The following is a 27,638-nucleotide window of genomic DNA, read 5'->3' as shown; positions in this document are numbered from 1 at the left end:
GTAAATATAACCTGTAAATAGTTGCTCGTCTTACTGACTCGTCCTTCGCGTAACATTGTGGTGGAGGTGGGACATTCCCCGTCCTCGCCACGGAGTTCCGAAGCGGCCGCACTGTCGTCTTCTCAGCCATGGCTTCAGATGGAACCACCTCATCGCCACCTACACCTGCGACGCCTACCATAACGTACGTTACGGTTCCTAGTCTCCGTGATCCTGGGACATTCTCCGCCCAAAATGACGTTGACGTCGACGACTGGCTCAGCATATATGAGCGTGTTAGCCAAAGCCATCACTGGGACCCTACCATCATGATTGCCAATGTGATCTTTTATCTGGACGGGACAACGCGTGTCTTGTTTCGCACCCATGAGATTGAGCTCTGCAGCTGGGAAATTTTAAAAGAGTGGCTTCGCGACGTATTTGGCAACCTGTCAGGTAGCCAACAGGCTGCGCGAAAGGAGCTTGCCACCCGTGTCCAGTCGTCGACCGAATCGTATGTATCCTACATACAGGAAGTGCTCGAATCTTTGCCGGAAGTTGACGAGTGCATGACCGAGGTTGACAAGGTGGGCCATATCCTCAAAGGCATCGCGGACGACGCCTTCAATTTGCTCGTCTATAACGACGTTTCTACCGTCGACACCATCGTCAAAGAATGCCGCTGCTTCGAGGTAGCCAAAAGCCGCTGCGTCGTCCCACAGTTTTCCCGGCTACCAAACACCTCTGTCACGTCCTCTTGCTCCGCTCTTACCGCCACACGACCATTTCAAGAAAACGTCACACGTAACGTTCACCGTGAGATTGAAGCGACGAGTCCGGCCCCACTTCATCCACGACCCCCTGACGGTACCTTTGACCAAGCGGCCCCCACTATTTCCGTTATTCAAGCAGTTGTGCGGCAAGAGATTGCAAACCTTGGCATCCCTAGCGCCTGCTCTGTCGCCCGACCTGATTTGGCACCGATTCCCATGTCCACAACCTGTAATGACCAGTATTTCCCTCCCAGACCATGCAAATTCTGTTGAATGGCGAACCCCAGACGACAAACCAATCTGCTTCCGCCGCAACCGCGTTGGTCATGTATCCCGCCACGGCCGCACCACCCGGACGCCGCCGTATTGGTGCTCATTCTCTGCTCCTCGCCCATACGTCGACGCTCGCCGTTATTCACCTCACCGTCTGTACCCTATTCCTGATGCCCCATGACAGGCACTCCTCCGTCCGACCACCGTCGCCTCAACGCCGTCGCTCCCCGTCACCCCAACCTCGCCGCTTTTCCTCGCCAAACCAACGAACGGAAAACTAGGCCATGCAGCTCTTGGAGGTAGTGCTGCATCACGTTCGTCCTGTCCAAATCCTCCGTTGACGCTCCTCACCAACCCGAACCTAATTTAAGTAGACGTAGATGGTGTTCCGTTGACGGCATTAATTGATACTGGAGCCCCAGTGTCCATAATGAGCGCTAACCTATGTCGTCGCCTCAAAAAGTTCTTATGCTTCCCATCACTCGAGCCGTACGCGTCGCCAATGGCACCACTGTTGCCGTCAGGGGTATGAGCACTGCTCGCATAGGAATTGCTGGCCGCCAAGTTCCAGTCCTGTTCACCGTGCTGACCAGTTCCTCTCATGATTTAATCTTCGGGCTCGACTTTCTGACGACGCATTCAGCCCTCCTCGACTGTTCCACCCGGTACGCTGTGCCTCGAGCTTCTTCTTCTTTCAGACTTTCACCCCAAACAACCGAACACCCTCTGCACTAGAGCATTTGTTCGCTTACCTCCAAAAGCCCTAACCTTCGTCGAATTAGCCTCAACGGTAACCGTGCTAGATGGCGACTATGTCGTCGCACCTATTCGCGATGTTCTCCTGGCGCGCGACATCTCTGTGCCACACTCCGTCGCAACCCTTGCCGCTAATCGGATGTGTCTCCCCGTTATCAATTTTGGCTTGACGAAGCATGTGTTACCTGAAGGCATAGCGGTGGCCACGCTCCGGTCAGTGACAAACGACCACGTCACTGCTTTTGCAGCCGACGCGTCTCCAGATCCTCCTGGTTACCCGCAGGATGCCTTGAACCTCGACGGCCCATTACGTTCCATGGTCGCTCCGGACCTCGCACATGACCAAGCAGCAGCCCTATATTGCCTTTTGCTTTCCTACCACGACATATTTGACACTGACAATCGACCACTTAGTCAGATGTCACTTTATAAGCATGGGATAAACACTGGTGGTGCTGTTCCCATCCACCGCCAACCGTGTCGCGTGTCCACGGTGGAGCGGCAAGTTATTCAGCAGGAAGTAAACAAGATGAATTGGGGATAAGAGTTAATGGAGAATACCTTAGTAACTTGCGATTCGCTGATGATATTGCCTTGCTTAGTAACTCAGGGGACCAACTGCAATGCATGCTCACTGACCTGGAGAGGCAAAGCCGAAGGGTGGGTCTAAAAATTAATTTGCAAAAAACTAAAGTAATGTTTAACAGTCTCGGAAGGGAACAGCAGTTTACAATAGGTAGTGAGGCACTGGAAGTGGTAAGGGAATACATCTACTTAGGACAGGTAGTGACTGCGGATGCGGATCATGAGACTGAAATAATCAGAAGAATAAGAATGGGCTGGGGTGCGTTTGGCAGGCATTCTCAGATCATGAACAGCAGGTTGCCATTATCCCTCAAGAGAAAAGTTTATAACAGCTGTGTCTTACCAGTACTCACGTACGGGGCAGAAACCTGGAGGATTACGAAAAGAGTTCTACTTAAATTGAGGACGACGCAACGAGCTATGGAAAGAAGAATGATAGGTGTAACGTTAAGGGATAAGAAAAGAGCAGATTGGGTGAGGGAACAAATGCGTGTTAATGACATCTTAGTTGAAATCAAGAAAAAGAAATGGGCATGGGCAGGACACGTAATGAGGAGGGAAGATAACCGATGGTCATTAAGAGTTACGGAATGGATTCCAAGGGAAGGGAAGCGTAGCAGAGGGCGGCAGAAAGTTAGGTGGGCTGACGAGATTAAGAAGTTTGCGGGGACAACATGGCCACAATTAGTACATGACCGGGGTAGTTGGAGAAGTATGGGAGAGGCCTTTGCCCTGCAGTGGGCATAACCAGGCTGATGATGATGATGATGAAACAAGATGCTCGCCAGAGGCACTGATGAGCCCTCGTCGAGTACTTGGGCGTCGCCAGTCGTGCTCGTCAAAAAGAAAGGTGGCACGTGGCGTTTCTGCGTTGATTACCCCGCACCTGCACCACAATGTTACGCGAAGGACGAGTCAGTACGCCGAGCAACTATTTACAGGTTAAATTTACAACAGCGGTTCGGTTAGATTCACAGCGTGAGCCCAGTTCGTTCTTCCTCCTCTTTTCTCGAGTGATGGCGCCCACGCCCACGCCATGTATATATATATATACATATATATATATATAAGAAGAGCCACTGCGCGTGACGGTCAAAGGAATGCTGCCACTAATAGCCCTGCGCTCTTATGGCGGCAATGCCCACCGGCGCAAGCCGAACTGAGTGGGGCGAGCGAACGCGAAGAATGAGGCTTCGCCGGCGCATGCGGTAGCGCTTGCACGTCTCCGATAAGGCGAGGGTCGTTCGTCCATTCCGGGCCTCCTCCCGAATTAGGCAACAACCTGGATTTCCAGCGCCTCACCTCCTTCGTGACAGCGCGCCACGGAGGGAGACCGTGGGAGCAGAATTATTGATTGGCGAACTCTTTATTTCGACACTCCGTGCAAGCCCGCGGGCGAATCTCTCGCCCCGCTGAACGACGGGCCGAGTGAGATCCGCATTAGACCGCACGTTGTTGAGGCTGATCTCTATAATCACCACGTACTATACAATGGCGCTTGTTCTGCCAGACTGAACAAGCCGAACGGAGAGACGAGTGATTTGATGAATTTTCACGTCCTTAACATTCGTGTTCGGCTGCGGGAAACGCCGTAGAGGCGGGTTCCTAAGTCACGACTCGAATAAAGTTCGACGTGCGCCGACGGGAAAGCAAGGGAATGTTTTGCAAGAGATAATATTTTTTTTATCTATCCGAGGTTGTCACGTGGCTACGAGGAAAATTAACCCATATGGGTTTCTCAGAAAATTTCGCAGTTGGGGAAAAATTCGTTCGGGTCCGTGATCTACGGACGGGCTCTGTTGGTGTTTTGCCAACTTAAAATACTTTTCAGAGTGTTTTGTATTGTGAATATACGTTTTTTTTGTTATAGACATGATTTTAGGATAGCCTACCGTACCTGTAGCCAAGCTTCCAATTTAGCACATGTCATCATCATCATCATCATCATCATCATCATCATCATCATCATCATCAGCCTGGTTACGCCCACTGTAGGGCAAAGGCCTCTCTCATACTTCAACAATCCCGGTCATGACGTGCTAACCCCGGTCATGACCGGGATTAGCACATTTAAGAAAGAACAATAATGCTCCGGCAATACAACCTGGCTCCACCGCCCTTATGGTACACCTCTCTACCGAGAGCAGCGGTGGTCAGGCTAGCTTTCTTCACTATTCCTGGATCACATCTCAAGCAGATCACATTGGAACCTTTGCATCGTTCATACGCTAACCGAATCCATGTTTACACGGATGGTTCCGTCTCGGAAAATTCTACGGGCGTCGTTGTTCTACCATCTCAACCGGTCGTCATCAAGTTTAAGACTTCACACGTAACGACATCTACAGGTTCCGAACTGGCCGCTCTTCGCGCTGCTGTCGAATATATTGAAAAAGAACCGCCCAACAAATGAGCAATGTTTTGTGACTCGAAAGCAGCCCTCCAGAGCTTGCGAAGTTTACGACGTGGCAATTATGAACAGCTGGTGTCACAAATCAACGAAACCTGCCATTGCGCTTCTGAACGAGGACATGGTATCATATTTCAGTGGCTGCCGGGACAGTGTGGCATCGTTGGTAATCACCTCGCCGATGACGCTGCCCGACGTGCCCAGGCTGGCTCACCGACACTCCTTATACCTTTATCGAGAGTCGACGCTGCAAGAGAGCTTCGTAGTCTCGCTCGTACCATCACGTTAAGTTACTGGCATACACCACAGAACTCTAAGTGTCGTTTATACAGCCTCGACCCATCATTGAAACTTAAATTACCAGCGGATCTTCCATGACGTGACGCAACACTGCTTTGTCGGCTGTGGGTAGGAGTAGCATTCACCAACTCCTACAGCTATCGTATTGGAATGGCAGATTCACCAATGTGCGCTAAGTGCAAGTGTGAAGAGACCATCAGTCACCTTCTGTGCCACTGTTCTCGCTTCGATAATCAACGTCAGACTCTCCAGTGGGCCTTGAATAGACTGGATGAAAGGCCATTTACGGAAGCGAAGATCTTGGGAGCCTGGCCTCATAGTTCATTAGCGCAGAAAGCAGTTCGAGCGCTTTTTCACTACCTGAAGGCAACAGACTTGAGTGCCCGACTATAGACATCCTACACCTAAGTTCTCTCTCTCTCTCTTTCACTCCCCATTCCCCTCCCCACGTGTAGGGTGTAGAAAGACACGGAAAGCACAATGTAGCACACTTAAATGGGTGTAGAAAGACACGGAAAGCACAATGTGTAGAACTGGGCGAAATGCAAAGCACGAGATTATTTGCCCCTAAAGGGAGGCAACGACAAACAACTATTAAAGAGAGGGTATCAATATGGTTTAAATGGCCTACTGATGCGTTTTCCTGGATTGGACGACAAAGTTTATGAAAGAGATGCATGTTAAACTGCAACGCTAATCCCATCGTTTCTTCAAAAGTAAACTTTAGTCAAATTATTTTTGACCTGAAGAAAGTGTATTAGCTAACCACAATGCCAGCAGGTGCTAAGGTGAGAGCGAGGGACGTTTTCTATTTCGCGCTTATATGTCCCCGCTTATTCCTGCTTAGTCCCCACTGCCGGAAGGCGATCCCACCGCCTTGTGCACTGAGACGGGAACTGCCGTGCTCAACTACCAGGCGGGTGATACGGACGCGGTTGCGCAGATCATGGGATTTTAACGATGGGTCGGAACATAGGGTCGCAAAGAGGACAGCGTGAAAAACCACACCTTCACAAGGCGTTCATCAAACGACAGTGGACGATGCAACTCTCGGACAGGAGCAACTCGGCAGCAATTCTCTCGGGGCCGTTATTTTTCATCGGAGATAAATGAGAGCCGATCGCTCGGCTGTTTCGTCGATGACGGTTAATGTTCCAGATGGAGGGAGAGAAAGAAAGAGGTCTCTGCCAGTGAGAAGGGAGAGAAAGAGCAAAAGAACGATCTCGCGCGGTTTGAGAGGTCGGCTTCACGTGTATACTTCGGTGCAGGTATGGCGGCCGCATCGGCAGGTGAGCTGGCCGCCGGGGCTCGTGAGGGGGGCAGGGCAGAGCTTGGCGACACGGAAGCAGTGGAGGGCCTGTTACCATGACGACGCGAGAGCGCTAGCGCTGCAGCTTCCGAACGCGCGCTTACAAAGGCCCGAACGAATGCCTACTACCGGGAGCGAGGAATTCTCGCTCCCGTGTTTTTCGTGGGGCACCGCTGCCGTTGACGGCAGCTCAAGGACTGCGCTCGGCCAGGTTGCACGAAGCCACGACGGTGAAGAAAAATAATAATAAGGCAACATAGTGCGACTTGGAAAACCAGCTTCTAAAGCAGTTTCTCGCTCATACCTCTGGGTGAGACGGGGACCACCGCACAAGCATTGCAGCGGCCTGTCACTGGGGCTGGCCGACATGGAAGAGGGAAGGCGGTTGTTCTTCTGTCGCAAACGCGCAAAAGAAGAACACGTGTTGGGGCGAGGGGGTGGAGGGTTCTTAAACTTCTAAGTGTAACTGTTCATGATAGGGACGTCGTTGCTGTAGAAAGAAATTGACACTTCTTGATAACTTTCCTTCTTTTCTTTTATTTGTAACAGCCGTCTTTCCATGCTCCCAACCATTTTCTGCTTTCCTTCGTGTAAATTTGTTGTTGTTCTCCCTTCATCTTTCTTTCTGTTTTATTTCGTTTGGATCAGGGAGGGAAAGTACAGCGCATGTATTTGATCCCTTTAGGCTCGTAGGCGCGGCGGTGGTTTAAAGGCGTTCTGCTGAGCGATAGGTCTCCATCTCGGTCAAGGCGATCGCCTTTATATGGAGGTTTAACGCAGAATGATCGACTGTAACTTTATGTAATTATATTTAATGTCCACATTAGCAGCGGTAGATCGCCAACTATAATCCGAAAATTTCCTCTTGATACCTTTTATTCCTATATAGTGAACTCCCACGAAAAGAAACCGCATCACTGAAACAAGGTGTTGAAGATATGTAAAAACGTCATGTACGATGGCTCTCAGAGTTGAAGCCTTGGTCACTTTAAGAGGCGCATATTATTTAATCAATTAAGGTCGACCACACCAAAGCTTTCACGACACGTGGGTTTATTTCGCGATGTCAAACATTTCAGTGTTGTTTGTGTACAGTGGTGCGGATGAACAACCGCACTGAATCTGAAGAAAGCATTAAGAGTGAGAGAGAGAGAGGGGGGGGGGGGGGGCGTTTGAAGTTGAGGTGAAGAAGAGACACATACATCTGCAGCCCTAACCGAATCGCGGCTCAGTGTCGGTGGGGAGAGGGAAATAGGAAGGAAGAGGATCGAAGAAGGAGACAAGACGCAAAGTCGTTCTGATATTTATATCCCAGTGATGGAAAAGGCTACGCAACCGTTTCTATGTACATCATTACATTAAGGATGGAGACACTATATCGGTGCAGTGTCATAAATAAATGTTAGCACGAAACTGTAGAGCGTGGCTACAATGTTGTCGTGTTCTCTTGGCTGCACGCGACTATGCAATTCGCGGGTCACGTGCCCGAATCGCCTCAGCGTGCGCTCGCCCGACTGTTCGAAGTCTGCGACCGCAGACTCGGAACAGTCTTTTCTTCTTCCTGGTTTTAGTGACCTCGCGATCGCCGGCGTTTAACGCGGTGATTTCCCAAGCGACGTTTGTGTCGCGCGCTCTTTCTTGCTGAGGGGGCGACGTCGTCCACTTTTTCTTGTTGCTTTACGTTTGCTCGCGGATTTCCGAACAGGACGCGGATAGCAAGCGACTTCCACGCCACCGGACGACCCACCCCGAAGCGTCGGCTGTTGCTCGCGTGGTGGCGTTGCGTTCCGACAGGGGCTAGCACGGCCGCCAGTAATTCGATTGTCTCTTGCTTCCTCCGACCACAAGGGGGCGTCAAACATTCCTGCGCACTCGATTGGCATCCGGTGCTGAGAGGAGGGCTTGATCAAGCCGCGGAGGTCGCTTTTTGCTCTCTAGCTTCTGTGTACAGCGAGAAATAAGATAGAAACGAAATCTACGCGAGTAAAGCAAACTTTGTCAGCGCGTTTTCTGCTCGCTTAACACTCATCCACTTACGCTTCTTGCTTGCAAACTGTTTTCTTTCTCATCGGTGTCCCGGCACCGAGCGGCCGCCGGTTTTGTAGCTGTTAACAAGCGGCTTTAAGGAAACAATTGTTTCGTGCCCTGCAGAGAACAAAATAGTCCCAATAAAGCCAGCTTTACGCTAATGCCCCGATTGCTAAAGTAGGAGGACACTACCGAGCCAGCAAATTGGATTAGGTTACATCGGATGTCGCTGCGATTCGCTTCGGTTAACCCGGTTCGGCCTGCGGTGACACGTATGCGTTGCAGGCCTAGTTAGCGCCCGGAAACCCAAGCGTGACATGTTGCGGAGGAAAAAGAAGATACGCAAACTCGGGCACAGTGCGGAGGCAGCAATGACATCACGTAATGAACCAAATGAGCGTGATGCGAGTCGCGCTTAAGGCCGTGTGAACGCTGCTGCGGCCGTCGATTTCCTCTGTAGCGTGAAATAGAATTAGCTCACTTATTTTTTGCACTTTCAACTATAGGATGTAGATTAGATAACACGAGCAGGAGTGCGCATTCTCCGTCAATACGAAAGGAAACACTTCATTGTGCTCAAACAGCGATTATTTCAAACGCGCAAGTCGGAATCACGCCCACTCTATTTGTTATGGTGTTATCCTAATGAAGAAACCAGCTCAGTGAACGTTTCCTCATTACAAGCACATACAAGGAATATTATCATCTTTGAACACAAATGCCGTGTTCTATTTCACATTGGCAGAAAGCGCACATCAGCTAGCTAAAGTATACGGGCGAGGAATTCCGCGACATAAAATGGTTTTCTTCGCAGGCTATGCACGCAACTTGAAATTGAGGATTGAAGTTTAAACTTTGCAAATGCATACTTTACAGTGCACTCGCCAATTGCAGTTTGTGCGTCTAAGATTCGAATATGTTTACTTTATCGTTGAAACTGAGGTCTTCATAACTTTTTCTGGCCGGTGTACGGAGGTGCACTTCAATTACGCGAGTTTGAAGGCGATGTCGGCTCTTTATGATGACGCTACATCTACTTCTCGTCGAATAGTTAACCAAAAATTATACACACGCGGGGAAGTAGGTTCAGGGATCCACGTGGATACAGTTCCTCGCATGAATATAGTCCGTGACCAGAGTACTCTGTGTCTAGGTCGCTTGAATGTCTGAACTCGCATAGGTGATTTGCGAAATACTGGAAGTACAGGCCTTTTCGCACTGTTACTTTGCCATACACAAGATGTCCGACATGCCACTCACGGCAACGTTGAGTCGAGGGTAGGCCTGCAAACAGCAACGATGCAGTAAAAATAAAAAAATAGCGGCAAGGTTATCGGCACTAGCTCGTGCGCTTCGACCAGCTTCATTTTCACTTCTAGAGCGACATCCACCTGATCTTTGGGTTGAGCGAGACGTGCAGCGAAGCATATTCGCACAATTTCGCATACTACCTATTCTCCCTAGTTTCTTCAACTCTGGTACCCGACAAGCTATGGTTTTCGTTCTTATACGTTGTGGTTGTTAATGGCAGGTTTCTTTCGTTAATCATATCCTCTTGAGGCACTAGTTATGCTCAATGAAAACTTATTTTTTAGCGTGTTTTGACATTTTAAGTTATTAAAATCACATAGTACTAGACGAGCTTAAGTATTTGGCCTTGTAAGTGAGTTTTTGTAAGTGAGTTTTGTTGAGCCCGCTAGCGTTCATTCCCGTACCCGTAACTCTAAGGAATATTTCAGGCTTGAAAACACAGTAATCGATTCGGCGAAGAGTGTTCTTGAAAACACCCAGACATTCGACATAGTTACCAAGTGCTGTCGTTGTCAAGGGAAAAAGTAAAAAAAAAGAAAGAGCCCCCTTCAGTATACCACGTAATGGTATACTAGAGAGGGTTCCTGAAACGCCACAACGTATGGTGTTCCAACTCATTTTCTTAGAAGATATTGCGCATAGTGATCCATTTTGGAGCACGGTTTCAATCAGAAAGGAGTCTTAAATGTACATGACATGCGTTCTAAACGTTCTTCCTATCATCGGAGCGTTATTCCGAACCTTGAAGGGTTATCTTGGCATGTACGTCAATTCAGGCGCCATCCTCTTGGGCTAAATAAAGAATAGCGTGCTAGAGAAGTAATCACACTACCTAGAGCTTCCTTTACGAAGAAAAGGAATAGAGGGATATCTCATCCGGAGCTTTCTTCGTGCGCTAATCGTTGCCTCTTTGTTCCTACATCAAGATCATACGTTCACACGCACCGAGAGAAATACGAAAGTCTCGACTGCAACTAATCAGCATTGTCCAAACAATGGATATGTCTCAATGTCAAGCCAACATTTCGACAAGAACACTTTTCTTATTCCGAACAGTTACTGTTTTCTTTGGCCACCAAGAAAAAGGAAGATCTGTATTCTCAAGAAGCCCTCAAGCAAAATTGTTTAAAAAAGCTTGTTGCTGAGCTAGTTGGTTCATGACTTAAAAACAAAGGTTACGGCACTAAGCAGACGAAAACGAAGTGCGACACAAACGACATATACGGGCTCCCGTATATGTCGTTTGTGTCTCACTTCGTCTTCGTCTGCTTAGCGTCGTAACCGTTGTTTCTAAGCTAAATTGTTTATATAAGCAAAAAAAAAAAGCCAGTCCAGGTGCTGGACGTATTATTAGCGAAGGCGTTGGCAACGGCAAACAGCACTTACGAGCGAAAAGCTTCGTGAATTCGGTCCCACTTGTTCCCTTGACCAACGCAACTCTTTCTTGCGAAACGTTGGGTCGAGACTGGGGCATCTTTTGTTCCACCACAGTTGATCCCGTCTCAATCTTACCTTATTGCTTTAAAGGACTCGACTTGAAATTAACTTGTATTCCCGAGTTTCCCGTACCTAAACAACGGTCTGATTATGAGGCACACCGTAGCGGGGCATGCCGGATTACTTTTGGCTACTTCAGGTTATTTAACATGTACTTGAGTCTAAGCACAGGAGTGTTTTTTATAATTGCGCCCGCATCGGACTGCTGCCGCCGAGGCAGGGATCGAACCTGCAACCTCAGGCTCAACGCGCAACGTAATAGCCACTGATGTGTCTGGACTGCTACACAGAAGAACGTCTCTTAGAGAAACTAAAGAAGGACACTTAATTAGCCCAGGCTGATAAAATACTATTTCAAAGCCTTGTTTTCGTTCATTTGAAGTGAGTGACTTGATTGCTACAATGGGGGGGGGGTGGGGGGGGACGAAGCCCGACTTTTTAATTGTGTAAGCATTTCTATGCCTACCCCGCGAGAAAACCCGTCCGTCCGTGGAGTAAGACGAATCGATGTAAAGAAACTCATGTATATATAAAAAGATAAAGTAGAAAGGAAAACGCTGGCGGTGAAGAGTTTTGAACCCACGCTCAGAAGCCAAGTGTCCCACCCACTGGGCTAAACACCCATTTTCTTTTTTCTTCGTGGTATTTATTATATCATGTATATGCGAGGAACGTACTATACGCGAGAAACGTGCAAGTACTAGCCAACACGTCTCGTATTCATGGTCTAGAAAGGACCTAAAAATTACGCTGTACACAGCATGCACCTACAAAAACTACAAGTAGTTTCGAACTTAAAAAGTGGCAGCGACAAGCAGCTTATCAAAAGGTGGCACCAGTCCGGTCGTGCACGTCCTTGAAGTGACCCATCATTTCAGCATAGCGAAATGTCGACGAAACAATGGGTTCAGCGTTTCGGTTCAACATGCGCTTCTTCATGAGCTCTGTAGTCCAATTAGGAAAAACATATCAAGTAGCCCGTCTTCTCCGTGGGGTGCAATCAAGTACACTGGAAGTCTTTCTAAATGAAGTCTTTCTAAAGACTCTATTGAAGCACATCTCAAAATAATATTGCATCTTTACAAATTAAGCCGCACTGTTCTATAGTTTCGGGTAAATGACAAATGCGACAATTCATGGTAGATATTAAGATGCCTTTTATTGAGCGACTAAGTTCTCACAGGTAGCGTTTCTCTATGTAATCTAAAAAAATGCACATGGGGATAAAGAGAACTTGCGGACTCACTGCAGTACGTCGTGGCCTCGCAGGCTGTAGAATGTAGAACGCTAAAAGAGAGGTGCAGAAAGTGAATATATCTGAACCATATGAATGTGTTCTCCATGTGAATGTGTTAAAATTCATCCTTAGGACCACATGTAGAGTCGACTTGAAGCAGTGTAGGCATTAGAAACATTCCGATTTTGCGAAATTTTAATGCCAAACACGTTTCTGTAGTCACGGGATGTGCATTCCGTTAGGGCCTCCCTTGACCGGCCGAAATACAACCGATCTCTGTGGGCTCATGCACTTCACGTCGTGCAGCCCATACGCAGTCAGTGAGTTAATAACGATGATAAGGAGTGATGAGGGGTTATATGGGTCTCATCCCGGCTGATAATTGGTACGACGCGGATGGATAAGGTGCTAAACATCGATAAGGGCTTATAATCATCGCAGAAATTGCGATAAAGTTGGTAAGCGACTACAGTACACCTCTTTATTACACCTCTTTTGTGTTCCTTTCAATGCACGCGCACTTTCAAAGTCCCTCAAAACTGAAATCCCCGGAACGGGAGAAGCCAAATTTCATTTACGTCCCGTAACGCCATGGCGATCCTGTTCTAGGGACGATGCTCATAGTTTTTCAGCCAGCGCTTATCGTCCTTCGATCAAGCTCGACGAAACTCCGGCGGTAGCGATGCCGCAAGAGACCGCCTCCCTCCTTGTAGATTATCGGCTGGCGCCTGTTTTATGTGAGTTTTAAAAAGCACGCCGGCCGTTATATCTCACAAGTTCGCTCCTTTCGGTGTTCTTGAGATTCTCATAGAATATCGAGAGGCCTACAAGCGACGCGGAACAAGGCGCTCGAGAGCTGACCGAGCGTAGCGAAAATGAAAAGCTGCAGCCTCTCGCGTGTATGGCGAATGCAAAAATAAAAAGTTATGGGGCGCTTTATTCGATAGAATGCTTTCAATATAATTATCAATAAGCGTCTATAACCACCACTGCATGCCTGTATGCGCATATGTGCGCGTACATGCGTACGTGCATAGTGTGTGTGTGTGTGTGTGTGTGTGTGTGTGTGTGTGTGTGTGTGTGTGTGTGTGTGTGTGTGTGTGTGTGTGTGTGTGTGTGTGTGTGTGTGTGTGTGTGTGTGTGTGTGTGTGTGTGTGTGTGTGTGTGTGTGTGTGTGTGTGTGTGTGTGTGTGTGTGTGTGTGTGTGTGTGTGCGTGCGTGCGTGCGTGCGTGCGTGCGTGCGTGCGTGCGTGCGTGCGTGCGTGCGTGCGTGCGTGTAAACGAGAGAGAGTGAAAATAATATGTGAGCAACAACTATCCTGCTCCCTGCATACGAAATACACACGCTCATGTTTTTCTTCATAAGATTTCTTTCTTTATTTTTTGTTTACCTTTCATAAACTGAAGCACATCCTGCTCTCTCCTCCCAGCTACGTTTCTCCTCGTGTCGATCATCGTTTTGAAGTTCGAGCGCCATTCTGCCAGATAAACCTGTACTTCCATTCGCTCGCGCCGAAAACGCCATTTGAATGGAATCACGTCCCCGCTTCCATCTTCAGAAATCCGGGTTATACTTTCTTTAATCATGCGTAGTTCCATCTTACGCATGATTTGAATTTGCCACTCGTTTCTGTGTCGGCTTAATAGCACTGAGAATATCTGAATACAGAAATAAAATAAAAAACAAAAATTAAGGAAAGCGCCATGTTATTGACAGGTGAAGACTGCCTTCTAATGACGCAATTCCAAGATTACCATATTGCTTCGATGGTATGATCCAAATAACCGCGGCTTGGAACTCAGAAAGTGCTCTTAGACGCTACGACGAAATCACCGTCGGTCACGAAAATGAAAGTTAGTAAGCAAAAACAAACAAACAAGCAAACAGGCAAGTAAGTAGTGCAGAGAGAAACCACGCCACATTTTTCTGAAGGGGGAGATTGATTAGTCGGGAACACCGTGCTGAAAGCTCGCGTGTTATAAGAGGCATCGTTAATCCTCAGCATCCAAGCTGTATGTTTGTTTTCTTTTTGATCGCGCGCAATGGCGACTTGAAATGCAGTGTACCTTGGAAAATAATTACCCTTTTTCCATTCATCAAGCTATTCGCAGTGCTTTAATGCTTATTAGCATGCTTCGTCCTTCGAAGTAGCCAGACGAAGTATTAAGAAGGAATCGACAGTGATTGCAGCACGGCAAACAAAAACAAACAAAAAGCATGAACGAGTAGGGAGGTAAAAAGAAAAAAAAATTAATGCCAAGTTTCTCCTGTGTGTCAAGGTTTCTGTATGAAGGTATAGGGACAACTTCCGTGGCCGCTTCTTACCAAATGAGCTGGATAATGAATCTTTGATGGGAAAGAAAAAAGAAAATACCGCAGACTGGTAGTAAGTCACCTGATGCTGTTGCCCGTTGGTGTTCGTTAATTAAGGTGGTCTTCGATCAGGTGGGAGTTTTGGGGAGAGGGGGAGGGGGGAGGAAGCAGAAATTACGCGAAATAATCTCGGGAGGGAAAGCCCTAACGTTGTGGGCAATAGCTTAGCCTCAAATGAGAATGCAAGGAGCTGGGGGACGGCTGCGGTGTTTTGGAAGCCCTTGTAAGCCCGACTTGCATTACCCGCAGTGCACACCGTCTGTGAAGCAAAACGCAGTTCCCTGGAGAAATCGTGCACGCCAGCCGGGCTCCAGGTCCAGTGTGGGCCGCAAAAAAAAAAAAAAAAAGAGAAAACTCAAACTAAATGTGTATGGTTCCCAAGGCTCATACTGTAATAAAGAAAATAAAAACAGTAGAAATTATGTTTGCACGTTCTTGTGGTCGATTGCAAGGAACCCAGCGGCAGGACTGTACGCGCAGTCTTTTGATAAGTGCAGCAGCTAACGGCTGAATATTTGTCCATTGAGAAGGAGAAAGAGAGAGAGAGATAGCAAATAGAGAAAAGGCAGGAAGGTCAACGAGACGAGCATCCGGTTTGCTACCCTGCCCTGGGGATGAGGCTAAGGGGGACTAGAAAGGAGAATAGAAAAAAATTGAGCAGTAGAGAAAAATAAAAACAAAGAACGTAGGACCACTACGCACGAAACCTACGAGTGAACATTGCAATGAGTAGCGTAGTGAGTCATCGGCCTTTCCTCCCCCCTTCCCCCCCCCCAAAGAAAGCAATCACAAAATAGCATCTTTCTGTTAATTGCGGACGCCGAACTATGCGTGAATCATTGTTGTAATGGCAGCCCATTTGGGGGAACATGCACGGGTGCAAAAAAGGCACACTGCAACTACAATGGCCAACCAACTAGCCCACAGTACCTACTCAGCCTAGTAGGCGTATATATCTATGTTGAATGGCATATTCAAATGAAAAAGAAATGTTTCGTGCGGGAATTCTTATGCGTGACGTGAGAAAGAGACGCATTCTGCCAATGGTGATGCGAGTTACTGTGGTTTGCTATAGTGCGATGTATTTCTGTTTTTCAATTATTTTTTCTTGTGCCTGCTCACGGCAGGCAATAAAAGGTTGCCGCATATCTTGCTCGAATAATGCCTACTTTATGTAGTAAAACATAGTTCAAAAGCAGTGTCTATCACTAATGCAAGGATTTCTAAGAAATTTGTGGCATCTGATCGACTTCGTTTTTCCCTGTTCTGTGATGTTTACTAATTTGAAGCTTGTGCTTCGTGAATAAGTCAATTTCTACATCCTCTCTTTCTTTATCTTGTAAAATAGGGATTAGTTTATCAAAACAAGTGTTGACATATTACTCCCCTCTCTGTACTTTCTTTCTCTCTCTTTATTTAGTTTGTTTCCCCAGCTTTTTATTTACCTTTAACAAAGCAAGTTATCATGAGAGACTGGCAACAATGTTACACACTGTTCCTAAGCTCTTTAGCAAGTACTGCCAAGTTGGCATGCTTCGTTCATTTGTCTTTAATATATTTTTTTAGAGCGTACAAATTCTGCAGTACTTTGGCACGAAAGTGCTCTACGGCTTTTGGGCCGCCTTGCCCTGACGCCGCGCTGCTTGACGCTATTCGTGATGCTAATCACGACGCAACACTGCTCAGTGTGTTGTTTATTTGCATTTTATTATTATTATATATACTTTTTATTATTGCTTTTATTGCTCAGGTGATTTGCACGATTCTCATTTGTCTTCAGGATTGAACATCTATGTCTTCCAGTTGAGTTTCTCATTTTTCTTAGTACTATCTTTTCTTTTCTTTATTTCTGTTTATTTCTCTCTCTCTCTCTCTTTCGTTCTACTCTAGCTATCCCCTTTCATTTGTACCAGTGTCTTTCTGTCTGTCTTTTTTTTTCTTCCTTCCTTTCTTTAACGCTGCATCTTCACTGTAAAGAAGGTCCCCGCCATGGTGAACAAGAGGCAGAGAGGTTGAGACAGCTTCGCAGACTGACCTGAAAGGGCAACGTCCCGGCACTTGAGCTTTCGGAAACATAGCGGCGCCCGCGAACGCGTCAGATCTCATGTCCTTCAGTTGAGGTATATCTCACCGAGTTGAGTTCCGACGCGGGAGCAGCTTTTAGATTCGCCCGTCTTCGCCGACCACTGAACGTAACCCTCGTAGACTGAACGCAGCGCACACTATTAGTCTTGAATCTATTGAGTGGCAAGTTTTGTGCACGCGTGACTAATGGTTTTGCACCGCTCAGCTATTATAAGTCCAGATTAGGGCACGGGCCATGTTTCCTATCAAGAAGTCTGTGATAGATAGATAGATAGATAGATAGATAGATAGATAGATAGATAGATAGATAGATAGATAGATAGATAGATAGATAGATAGATAGATAGATAGATAGATAGATAGATAGATAGATAGATAGATAGATAGATAGATAGATAGATAGATAGATAGATAGATAGATAGATAGATAGATAGATAGATAGATAGATAGATAGATAGATAGATAGATAGATAGATAGATAGATAGATAGATAGATAGATAGATAGATAGATAGATAGATAGATAGATAGATAGATAGATAGATAGATAGATAGATAGATAGATAGATAGATAGATAGATAGATAGATAGATAGATAGATAGATAGATAGATAGATAGATAGATAGATAGATAGATAGATAGATAGATAGATAGATAGATAGATAGATAGATAGATAGATAGATAGATAGATAGATAGATAGATAGATAGATAGATAGATAGATAGATAGATATGGATAGACTGAGCAACGTGAAAAAATGAAGAACAAACCAATTGTTCGATGGCGTGATGTGATGTCTCAAGCTCTCGCTTGAAAAAAGAAACTAATGAAATTAAATTTCCAGTGCATTCGCAATTGGTACAAAGTAAGAAAAACAATATAAATAATGAAATTTAATTCACGATATTTCTTTCCAGCAAGGTTGCAAGAAAAAAGAAATTCTGCATAGCGTATGACCTTAGAGAGCTTGAGCATATTGCAGACTGCGCGAACTGCGACGCTGGCCGCCACACCTTACGACTCTTCTGTCGCGGAAAGCTTTTGTTGCAGTGGTGTACTTTGCGCCGCGTATTTGATATTGAAGAATTTTCGGCAGCGACTTTGTAATTAGGAGCGCATGTTTCAACCTCTTTCTTAATTTTTTTTTCATTTCACACCAGTGCAGTACAATCCCGTGCTGGTTGACGAGAACCCGTTTACGCCATGAATCTACGCTTTCGATATTCTGGTGTCCATTTAAGCTAGTGCTTTGGCGGTGCACTAAAGCTCTCCATTGCGAAGGCAACGTAGAAGTCAGAACGTGTCGTCGCCAGCTGTATACCTGAACCTTAGTTCCATGCAGAAATCAATAACTACTCGAGCGAACTCCTCGAAAATCCCGAAGTCTTTCTGAGAAGTTGAAACACCAACATTTCTTAGGAGAATAACTCACCGTGTTACGTTGAGTAAAGGAACAGTTCGAGAAACAATTTCACGTAGCGTTCATCATATGATGAAAGTGCGGATCTCAGACTTTTCGTGTCCAACTGCTAAATTTTGTTTTGATTTATTCCATAAGAGTATGATTATCTCTCAGTAGCGTTTGCTTTGTAGCATTTACCGCGTTATACACGTAGCCTATTTTCACGCGTTATAAACTCACTGACGGTATGCGAGGCTACCGATTCCAAATGGCGTGCGGGTAACAAGATTACTTATCTCTTGTTATTGCGACCGATCACACAACTATTTTCATCATCAGAACTCCTGCGGCCTTTTACCTATTGAACTTTAGTACGCTTGCGGATATTTCTAACTACTGCAGGTACGCGACGCGTAGTTAAAGTAAGACTCAGGGAAATTTGCATTGCACTGAGGGGCGCCATGTAGTACGGGTTGCAGCCGTCATATTTATATATAGCCACCTTGTGCTGAAGCTTTCCGCAGTTGATAGCACTGATAGAACACAGTCTAGCGAGCAGTAGTAGCAGAATTGGAAAGACTAGACGGATTTGCCATGGAACCACTGATCGCTTATCACGAGGCAAGACTGCCAGAGATCTGGAAAACAACGCTGACTTCTATTTCATGACTCGGTGTGATCGCGCTCGAAGGCATCGGCACGAACATTCGGAAACTTGAGCGTTGAGCTTGGCAAAGCTCGATGCGTAACAAACAGGCAGGGGTCTCTTGTCATTTGTAAATGTCCTTCCATTTCCTTCGCAGCCCTGGCGGCTGGCGTCAGTGGCACTGGTGTGATACATTAAATAGTCGCAGCGCCATCTGGCTGGTGCAGGGCGCTTGCATATTTAAAGCGGGAATATGAGAGCGAAGCGTCACAGCGCGTGTTTTCTTTCCTTTCTGTCTTTCTCTGTCTCTTCTTGCTGCACCGTAGGACGAAAAGAATCAAATAATAACAACAAACGTATGGTTAAACCTGGTAAGTAGACGACAACAACAACAAAATGACTTCCTCCCCCGCTCCGTGTTGCGTGCTGGTGGTGTGAGCGGTGTGGAAACACATGCGAGTCTTGTGACGTCCGTTCCGTTGTCTTGCGCTGTCCTCACATCTATGTTTATCCGTGTATGCAGACGCCGCCAACGCAGCTCAAACCTACCACACGCGCAGGACGCACAGACACGCACACACAACGCGACACACACACACACACACACACACACACACATACACACGCACGCACGCACTAAGTGTTCGCTGTTCTGTGACACTCCCTACGCAGAGACGGGTACTTCCGCAATTTCGGCGCGCGCGCAGTGCATGACTCCAGTGCAAAGGCTTCGCTGTATGTCACGTCGCAGCTAGGCCGTTGTGTTTGGTCCTGTGGCACGGACACGAACTCACTCTAACTTGCGCGCATGTTCACCTTCGTAGGTTTGATTTCCAAGAGGGTGGTATTTTCGGATGAACACTTTCTGGGATACTCTCGCTTTCGCGAGATTTTACGTGACTATAGTACCTTACATGACTATAGTATAGTACGTGGGTGTCCGTGGGTGACAGCGTTCCTGGGTCTGTGCTAAGAGAGTGTGCGCTTGGCACTGTGTCAAAAAAATGCTGTCGCTAGCACACATCAAGATGTTCGGCGCTAGTTTCACGAAATTGAAAGTGTCCCCAAAAGTGCTTGACCTTCTGAAAATATGACCCGAATTATCGAGTAATACTCGTTTCGAAACGCTGCTTCGGAACCAGATCGCCTGCTGTGACCAGCTTGTGGAAGAGCTGCAGTGAAAGACATATGAGCAAGAAACTATACAAAAAGACAACAGTTTGTCGTCATGCATTACCAGTTGACAATACCTCATTAATCCATGTGTATATCCCAGAGAAAAACAAACACACATGGTGGCGCGAGAAGGCGAGCTTGGCTACAAGAACTGACAGGTCCTGTCAGTGCTCATCGTCTTCTTGCTCCGCTCTGTGACGTCTGGCAAACGCAACTTGAAATTTCATGGATCTTAAAATGTTGAGTGGTTCCGGGGCTAGCCAGGTGTTAAGAATTGGGGCTACCCAGACAGTTCCGCACCTGTCACTACTCCACCGTTGTTGCTTTCCGAAAGGCATCCAATGGGCGTCAAACTGGCTCGAATTCCACCAATGGGCGCCAAACTGGCTCGAATTCTGCCTTTCCAAATGGGCGTCTTTACCCATTACGGTGGGCCACCGTTACGGTGCCAAACTGCACTCGAAGTTTTGGTTGCAACCAGAGCTTCGGCGTTTGTCTTTCTCCAGGGGTGTGCCAGTATTCGAAACTTTCAAATACTAAATTGAATAAATTCTCATTCCGCACACGCTCTTCCAATCGAGTAGTCGCTATGTTTCAATAAGTACGATCATTCTTCGAATAGTTTTCTAATATATTAAATCGTCGACTGTGCGTGATCAAACATAACATTGCAGCAAAAGCTGGATAAATTTCATTCCCGCGACCATGCTCGACTTAAAACGTGACAAGTTGCGTCTGCGTCACTGAGTGAGCTAGCATTTACCGGCTGAACCCCGATCGTTCAAGCTCTCGGAAGAGTCCTGTATATATGCGGACCAACTGCCTATTTCTTCCATTTGTGTTCATAATAAGAAATGTTTCGTGACGTGGTGTGCAATGACAGAAACTGGCTAACAACATGAATACCAATATGTGAACATTGTTTCACATCGATGTCGGGAACTGCAGCACATTATTCGAAAACTATTCGACGTTCGATTCAATTCGCTTCTGGCTCTCTTCGATTCGTACTCGATTCGGTCTCAAAAACTACCGTTCGCACACCCCTGATTTTTTTTTCTCCTTTCAATGCTAAATAGTGATATGCAGACGAAACATGCGTGCGTGCTGGCATAAGCGCCTCGCATTTATGTGCATGTGGGGATCAGTAACCTTTCTTTAAATCGCTTTCTAATACATCCGTATGAAGTGCAAACTGCTCGCTTCAATAATGTACGTCAGCGTACATTAACTTACACAGTGTGTGGTCGTAAAAACCGATCTAAATAGCGTGCACAAGTTGTACAAGCAGAGGCTGAGAGTTGAAGAAGCCACCGTCTGTTTTTAGCTGGAAGCTTTGCTGAAATTCTGACTTGAAAACCAAAATTACTTGTTTAAAAACAAAAGAAAAACAGCAGAAGAAGAACCTTCGAAAAAATATACATATATTCTAGTATCGCACTTAAGCTAGTTTCTGATTACATTTCGCTGGTTACCATTTTTGTTATTAAAACTCAGGTTTCTTAATAAGATAAATATTTTGTTATAAAGCCAGAAATATTTTTTTCTGATTGTGGCGCTTCTTGTTCTGGTTTCTTTCTCTTCTCTTGTAGGACGAAAAGAATCAACTAATTATTACAAATATCTGGTTAACATTGGTAAGTTTCTTTATCTGATATATTCAAATATTTTGCGTAACTCTCTAGAGCAGATGGTTCTGAAAAATCTATCACGTAGTTATCACGAAATGTACAAGCAGCCTGTCTTATATGAACTATCCTTAAAAACTTCTGAGGATAAAGGACGTTGGAGGATAAATGGCCTACGCAAATAAGGATAGAAAAGGGTCACTGGGGCTCCTTAAAAAAACGTTATAAATTTACAAACTTCGATAAGGCGGTAAGAAAGTGCGCGAACATTCACCACCTAATCTTTCTGGTCGTACTTCTTGCGACTGAGTGATCGATTTCGTTCGCAAAGCAGTGTACTTTTTCAAGCCTCCGTTATTCGTAGGTCAGTGTAGCTTCGCGGTTTCGTACCTCATCCTCGAAACGAGCAGTTTTCTAACCAAAAAGCTAAATAGCAGCTTCTGAGAGGGTGATTTCTTTCAACGGAATTTATCCTCCTGGCGCATCCTGACATTTTTTTTTTTTGTACATCTAAGGGATGTCCACAAGAACAATAGAACAAGTTTCACCTGTTGGCTGCGTTGCAAACACGATGCAAATTGGTCGCCAGTCTCTGTATAATCTCCTGTGCCGGAGTGAGAAATCGGCTTCGAAATAAGCGGCTTAACGGATAAACAAAAGCGGTCCAACTGTAGGGCTCGCGTGTGCGGCGGACCTGTTTGCATCGGGTCGAATTTCGGCGACCTGCAGTCATTAGTGCGTGCTGTGCACCGTGAAATTCGACCACGGAACCAACTGCCCTCGCTCGTCGCACAAAGCGTTGCGTTCTAACTGCGAATCGGTTGCATGTGGCCCCGCTCTTATGTTTCTTTGTTATTTTTTCCTTGTTTCTTACGGTTATTATTATTATTACCACATATCCTGCTGTCGTGAGCACGGGTAGTTCTTTAGTCGTGCATGCATGACGACCCGCGGCCCTCCTTCCAGTTGAGAGCCCGCTCGGCACTTGTGCACGACTTCGGCCACCAGGTGTGCCTCTGCGGCAAATGACGTTGCCGTCTTTTCTTATTTTATATTTTTTTTGGTTTCAAAGGAGCAGTCAATACGTGATTTTGCAGTAAGCTTGTCTTCGCCATCAAAAGAGTGCTCAAGAGCAAGTCACTAAATGAATGATGTGACGATGCAGCCAAACGTGTCCCACGAGAACGGTCGATTATAACACATTAGCCTTTATTAGGCTGATACCAATGCGCCTCGTTCAGGCTATCAAAGCAAACTGTCTCAGGAACCCGTTGTTAACATTCAGCATTCAGTACCACGACCAATAAAGTGCGTGTGGATTCCGAGGCGCCACCATTCCTGCGACAAAATTCGCTGTTCCTAAACATTTCAGGCGACGATTAAGCTTTCATTGGTAACCGGTCAGGCTTGGTGACTAATCACTGATAGTTTCTTGTTTTGAGTTTTGGTGCAAGCAAAGGTTGGCATTACGAGTCACCCGATTTCCTCCTGTCTGTTCCTTAAGAGCAAGTAACCGAAGAAAGATAGACTGCTCCACATCGGTGAGAAAACACACAATAGTCCCGCGCTATCTTAGCGGATAACGTGCGCTGCGACGTCTTCGCCGCTTTTCTCTGCCAGCTGCGCAGGCACACTTGGGGTCGGTTCCTCCGCACCTTCCTTTTAGCATGCTCAAATTGGCCGCCGCAGAAATGCGAGCCTGCGATCGCCTTATGTCTGCAGCAGGCTGCATTTTTCCTCCTCTACAATGACGAGCTCGTTTAGTACTTTCCTTTTCACGTCTTCTCTACTAGAGTACTTGGCACGGTCCTATAAGTCCCGGAGACGTGTATCACCTTTTCTTAGTAAACCTCGACATAGCGTTTTATTATTAATTTTTTTCACAGCTAGTGCAAACACTGTAAGAGTCTGCGCGATTGAAGCGCGGTCAGTGCTATGGGGCGATGCAGCAGTTCTCACGAATAAGGGTGTTGACAGTTCCTTCGTCATTTATAAAACATACAACGGACTGTGGATACAAATACAAATAGTAAACACAGTCCCTAACAGCTCCAGGCGCCATGGTACTCTCTTGTATTTCTTTCTGTTTGAGAAAAAGAAAGTTACACACGAAAAGCTGCGCCATAAGAAATAACGGGCACCAGGTTCGTAAACACTTAAATGAGTCTCCGAGCTAAAAGCTTTCCCTTGAGCTTCACTTCACAAGCCAATGGCTATTATTTACTAGTTATTACAGCTGATGCCGCAGTACATATTAGCCCTTGACTGCATTGTCCAGTCTTTCTTCCCTCGCACTACTCTCGGCGAAGAAAGAAAGTGCGCCGAGAAATATCGTCCCCGGCGGTCAGCCTCCGCAAAGCGGTCTGTGTGCAGTTCGTGTACAACTGTGTGCATCTTCGGGTGCACTACGTACGTATCGCGACGCTGTGAGACACGAGCTCGAACCTGCCACGCGTAAGAGCGGCTTTAGTCAAGAGCACGAAAGCTCCATTCTTTAGTCTTTCTCTTCTTTTTTTTTTTTTTCGCACCCCTGTGCTAGACCACGCGTAAGCACTCTGTAAGAAAGCTCGACAGATTCTTTCTTGAAGTTCCGCAGCACCCGCACGAAAGGCTCATCCTCTCAGAACAGTGGGAACAAAGTTCCAAGCGTCATAAAACGCGCCCTTTGATCAAGTCGACTTAACTTTATCCTTCTTTACAGTTACGGCCAAATCGCTTTCATGCGCTGAAAAGCTGAATTAAAAAAGAACTGTAAGCCATGCACGTTTGTTGTTGAAGTGGCCGGTCATATACACACTAGTCTCTTGATCAAAGGGCCAAAACTAAACCGAACCTAACCGAGCGAACCAAAAAAAGTTTTGTTTCCGTTTCATTTCTTTGAATAAATCGCGATTGTATGCCTTTCATTTTTTTTTAAATAGAAGCTTTGCTTGCGTAGTTAAAGCATGACTTAAGCGACACGCCATCGAAGGCCTCGACATATTGGCGATAGTTATGACTAACCAACTAAGAAACCAATACTTGAATCGACAAACGCACAGACGCATCTACGCATGCTGACGACATACACCACATATGCAGTCTCGACCACTCTTAACGCAAGCACTTCTCGTGTTCTCGGTTCGCCATCTTCCGGAATTATGATTTCACGCTGGCAGTGATGTTGATTTCTACTGAGACTCTTCCGCATGCAGTATAATATTGTTCTGAGTGTAATTTTGGTACCATCGTTGACAAATTTATATGAATCTCGGAAAATTCGGTGTCCTTTCCGTAAGAATAGTATTGAAAATACGAAATTATTACACTGCATGCAGAAATCTTTCAGTATGAACTTACTAGCTAGCTTGGTCGTTCTCGAAAAGAAAAAAAGAAGGAAACGAAGAAACACCATGCCCAATGTGTTAGTTCTCATGCTCAGCATCTGTTGTGTCCGGGGCTATTAAAAGCGTTTCTTGAATTTTTTGGTGAAGAATGTGGACGCGCAAGCACTCAGGGGCGCAATTTTGCCCCGGAAATTGTGGTAATGGGCACGGTTTGCCAACCACTTGACTGGAACACGAACACGGAAGAACACAGACAGACACACGGTGACAGCTGTGGCTGGCCGTCTTGTGACCCATCATACATGCAAGATCCCGGAGGTTGTCTTGCTGTGATGTGCCCGAAAAAGCCTGCGATGTGTCTGTGCCTCGCGCATGGCTCCCACCCAACCATCCCGCTCCCCTGAGCTCGTAACGCCTCCTCGCTTCACGGTGGCCGATGTCAAATCCCGAATCAGCTCTTGCCATACGGCTAGCGAGCAACTGCTGCTTTGACAAGTTCGCTAAGCATCTTTTCCTTTGTCCTCTTTTTCAACTTGTGTAAGGAAGATGCGCGTATCCATCTGTCTCGATCACGAAACTTTTTTCTCTGCTGTATTCGTTACTGAATACCATGGGAACTTCGATTGAGGCTGCGATTCCTTTTTGGTCAGCTGCTCTCTTGGGAGGAGGGCTGTAGTCTTTCTTATACACGCATGAGTCACGATAGGAAAACCACATGCGAGGTGAAAAACTCGTGGCCTTTAAGCGTGGTGTCCTTTATTGTGACGCGCATTCAACGACCATGCGACCCAGACGATGCAAGCGCTGGTGCGGGCTGGCAATTTTTTTAATAATATAAACGCCTCCTAGAAGCAAATTAATTCTGCCTGACGGGTAACTTTCTGTGCTTTGCAGTGAGCACCCTCGCCAAACTATTGTTTTGGAAGTAATTGTTTAATAAATGCTTAATGTATTTGCACTGGCAAATTAAAATAATTTAATAAGCGATTTGAAACTGGCCTAACTGCATCATGCGAGGCCTATCATTCTGATCAGCTCAGGGTAGCAGTCGTACTGAGCATGTAATGTCGCGCGCAGGGCTTCCCCGCAATCTGTTTGATTTAGGCACCCGTCATTGAAGGTAGACATTGCCGCGGAATCTACGTTATCGTCGAACCTCTGCGCATCAACTATTTTCTTAATTGTATATACGAACACAAAATACAAGTAATCGATAATATCGGGTAATCTGACGGATGTAAGCGTTATCGTAAAGTCGGGCAGTCTGAGTCACGTCGTACTCCCCAGCAATATCTTTTACCGGAATAACATGCTACGCCGGCGCGACTGTACGGACTGGTCAAAGGAATCAGCTGCAGGCTTCATGACCTGTCATCGCGATAATCGTGGTTGAACAACAGTTTAGGCGAATCACTGCAAGTTCACCTGACTGTGCGTAAACTCAGCTGCTGGCTAATCATCGTGTAAATGCTTGGCAACAGCGAAAACTAGCCCTGCAGGTACTTTGATAGCTCTTATTCGCGACAAAAGCAGCAACTCTGGGCAAAATGCACGAAGCAATTTGGTCGCAAGAACTATTTGGCATACCCGGCTGTTTTCTTTGATTATGTGCTCAATTCCGTGCGACAAGGTTCTGGCCTGGTCTCTGTGTAACATTGGTGTAGACTACTTTGCTAGTCTGGCTATCACGAGAGAGAGGGGCATTCTTTGATGAAGTTTCGATATATCTGACCGGTCATGCGCCAATAGCATGCTGCTCGCGATGGCAGAGGTGATATGAGCATTTAAACAGAGTTCTCGCATATTACACAGTCAACTGGCCTGTGCGACCATCTTCAAATGATCCGCGAGCACTGTCGTGTGTAATCGCGCGTCACCTCTTATCACTTTCTTTCTCCCTTTCGTTTTTTCCCCCGTCCTCCTTCTCAAGCTTAGGGTAAGTAAACAGGGGCCTTCCTCTCGGCCTATCACTTCCGAAGATATCATTTTCTTTCGAAGCACACTGATTCGGTAAGTCGGCCGACGTTATAACCGTCGCTTTAGTGAGGCGATGCCCTGGACGGGTTCCCCAACACAAAAGTTAAAGCATTGATGAAAGTGATCGATCGAAAATACAGCCCCAGGTGCATCATATTTTCCTCCCTGTGTTTGCTTTTCTATCACTCTCTCTCACCTGATTTTTTTTATTTTTCTCTCTCCTCCCGCTCTCTTTCTAAACTGATTTGCGTCTATCCACATACACAGTAGCCAACTCGAAACTTGCATCTGATTAACCTCCCTGATTGTCCTTGTTCTCTCTTTCTCTCTCTTTTCCTCTCTGTTTCTCACTACCACAATTGGCCACGTTGCAAACCGTTCTTGCGCCCGAACTGCTTCGTGACTACGGGCCTCGTATCCCTCGCTTCACGAAAACACATTGGGATGAAAGGGTGTCGATATTTTATAAGCCCATGGTCAGTCGAGCCACGCGCTAGCTTTCCGGCAACGAACTGCAAAGGACGCAAAAGGCGCACTATATCAAAGCGCCGGGCTTGTATAACC

General features: G+C 46.4%; 1 protein-coding gene across 1 annotated transcript in view; it reads left to right on the top strand.

The window, feature by feature from the left end:
- LOC126518996 (neuronal acetylcholine receptor subunit alpha-7-like) overlaps positions 1 to 27,638 on the top strand; it is a 353,751-nt gene that overhangs the window by 243,709 nt on the left and 82,404 nt on the right. The window contains exon 3 of the mRNA XM_050168610.3: positions 21,736 to 21,780. Within this exon, the coding sequence (XP_050024567.1) occupies positions 21,736 to 21,780 (45 nt within the window). The remainder of the gene's footprint in view (positions 1 to 21,735; positions 21,781 to 27,638) is intronic.

The sequence above is a fragment of the Dermacentor andersoni genome, chromosome 3, assembly GCF_023375885.2.
Source record: "Dermacentor andersoni chromosome 3, qqDerAnde1_hic_scaffold, whole genome shotgun sequence".
Taxonomy (NCBI): Eukaryota; Metazoa; Arthropoda; class Arachnida; order Ixodida; family Ixodidae; genus Dermacentor; species Dermacentor andersoni.
Note: the sequence above shows the minus strand (reverse complement) of the source record. Positions and strands in the feature narration are given on the sequence as shown.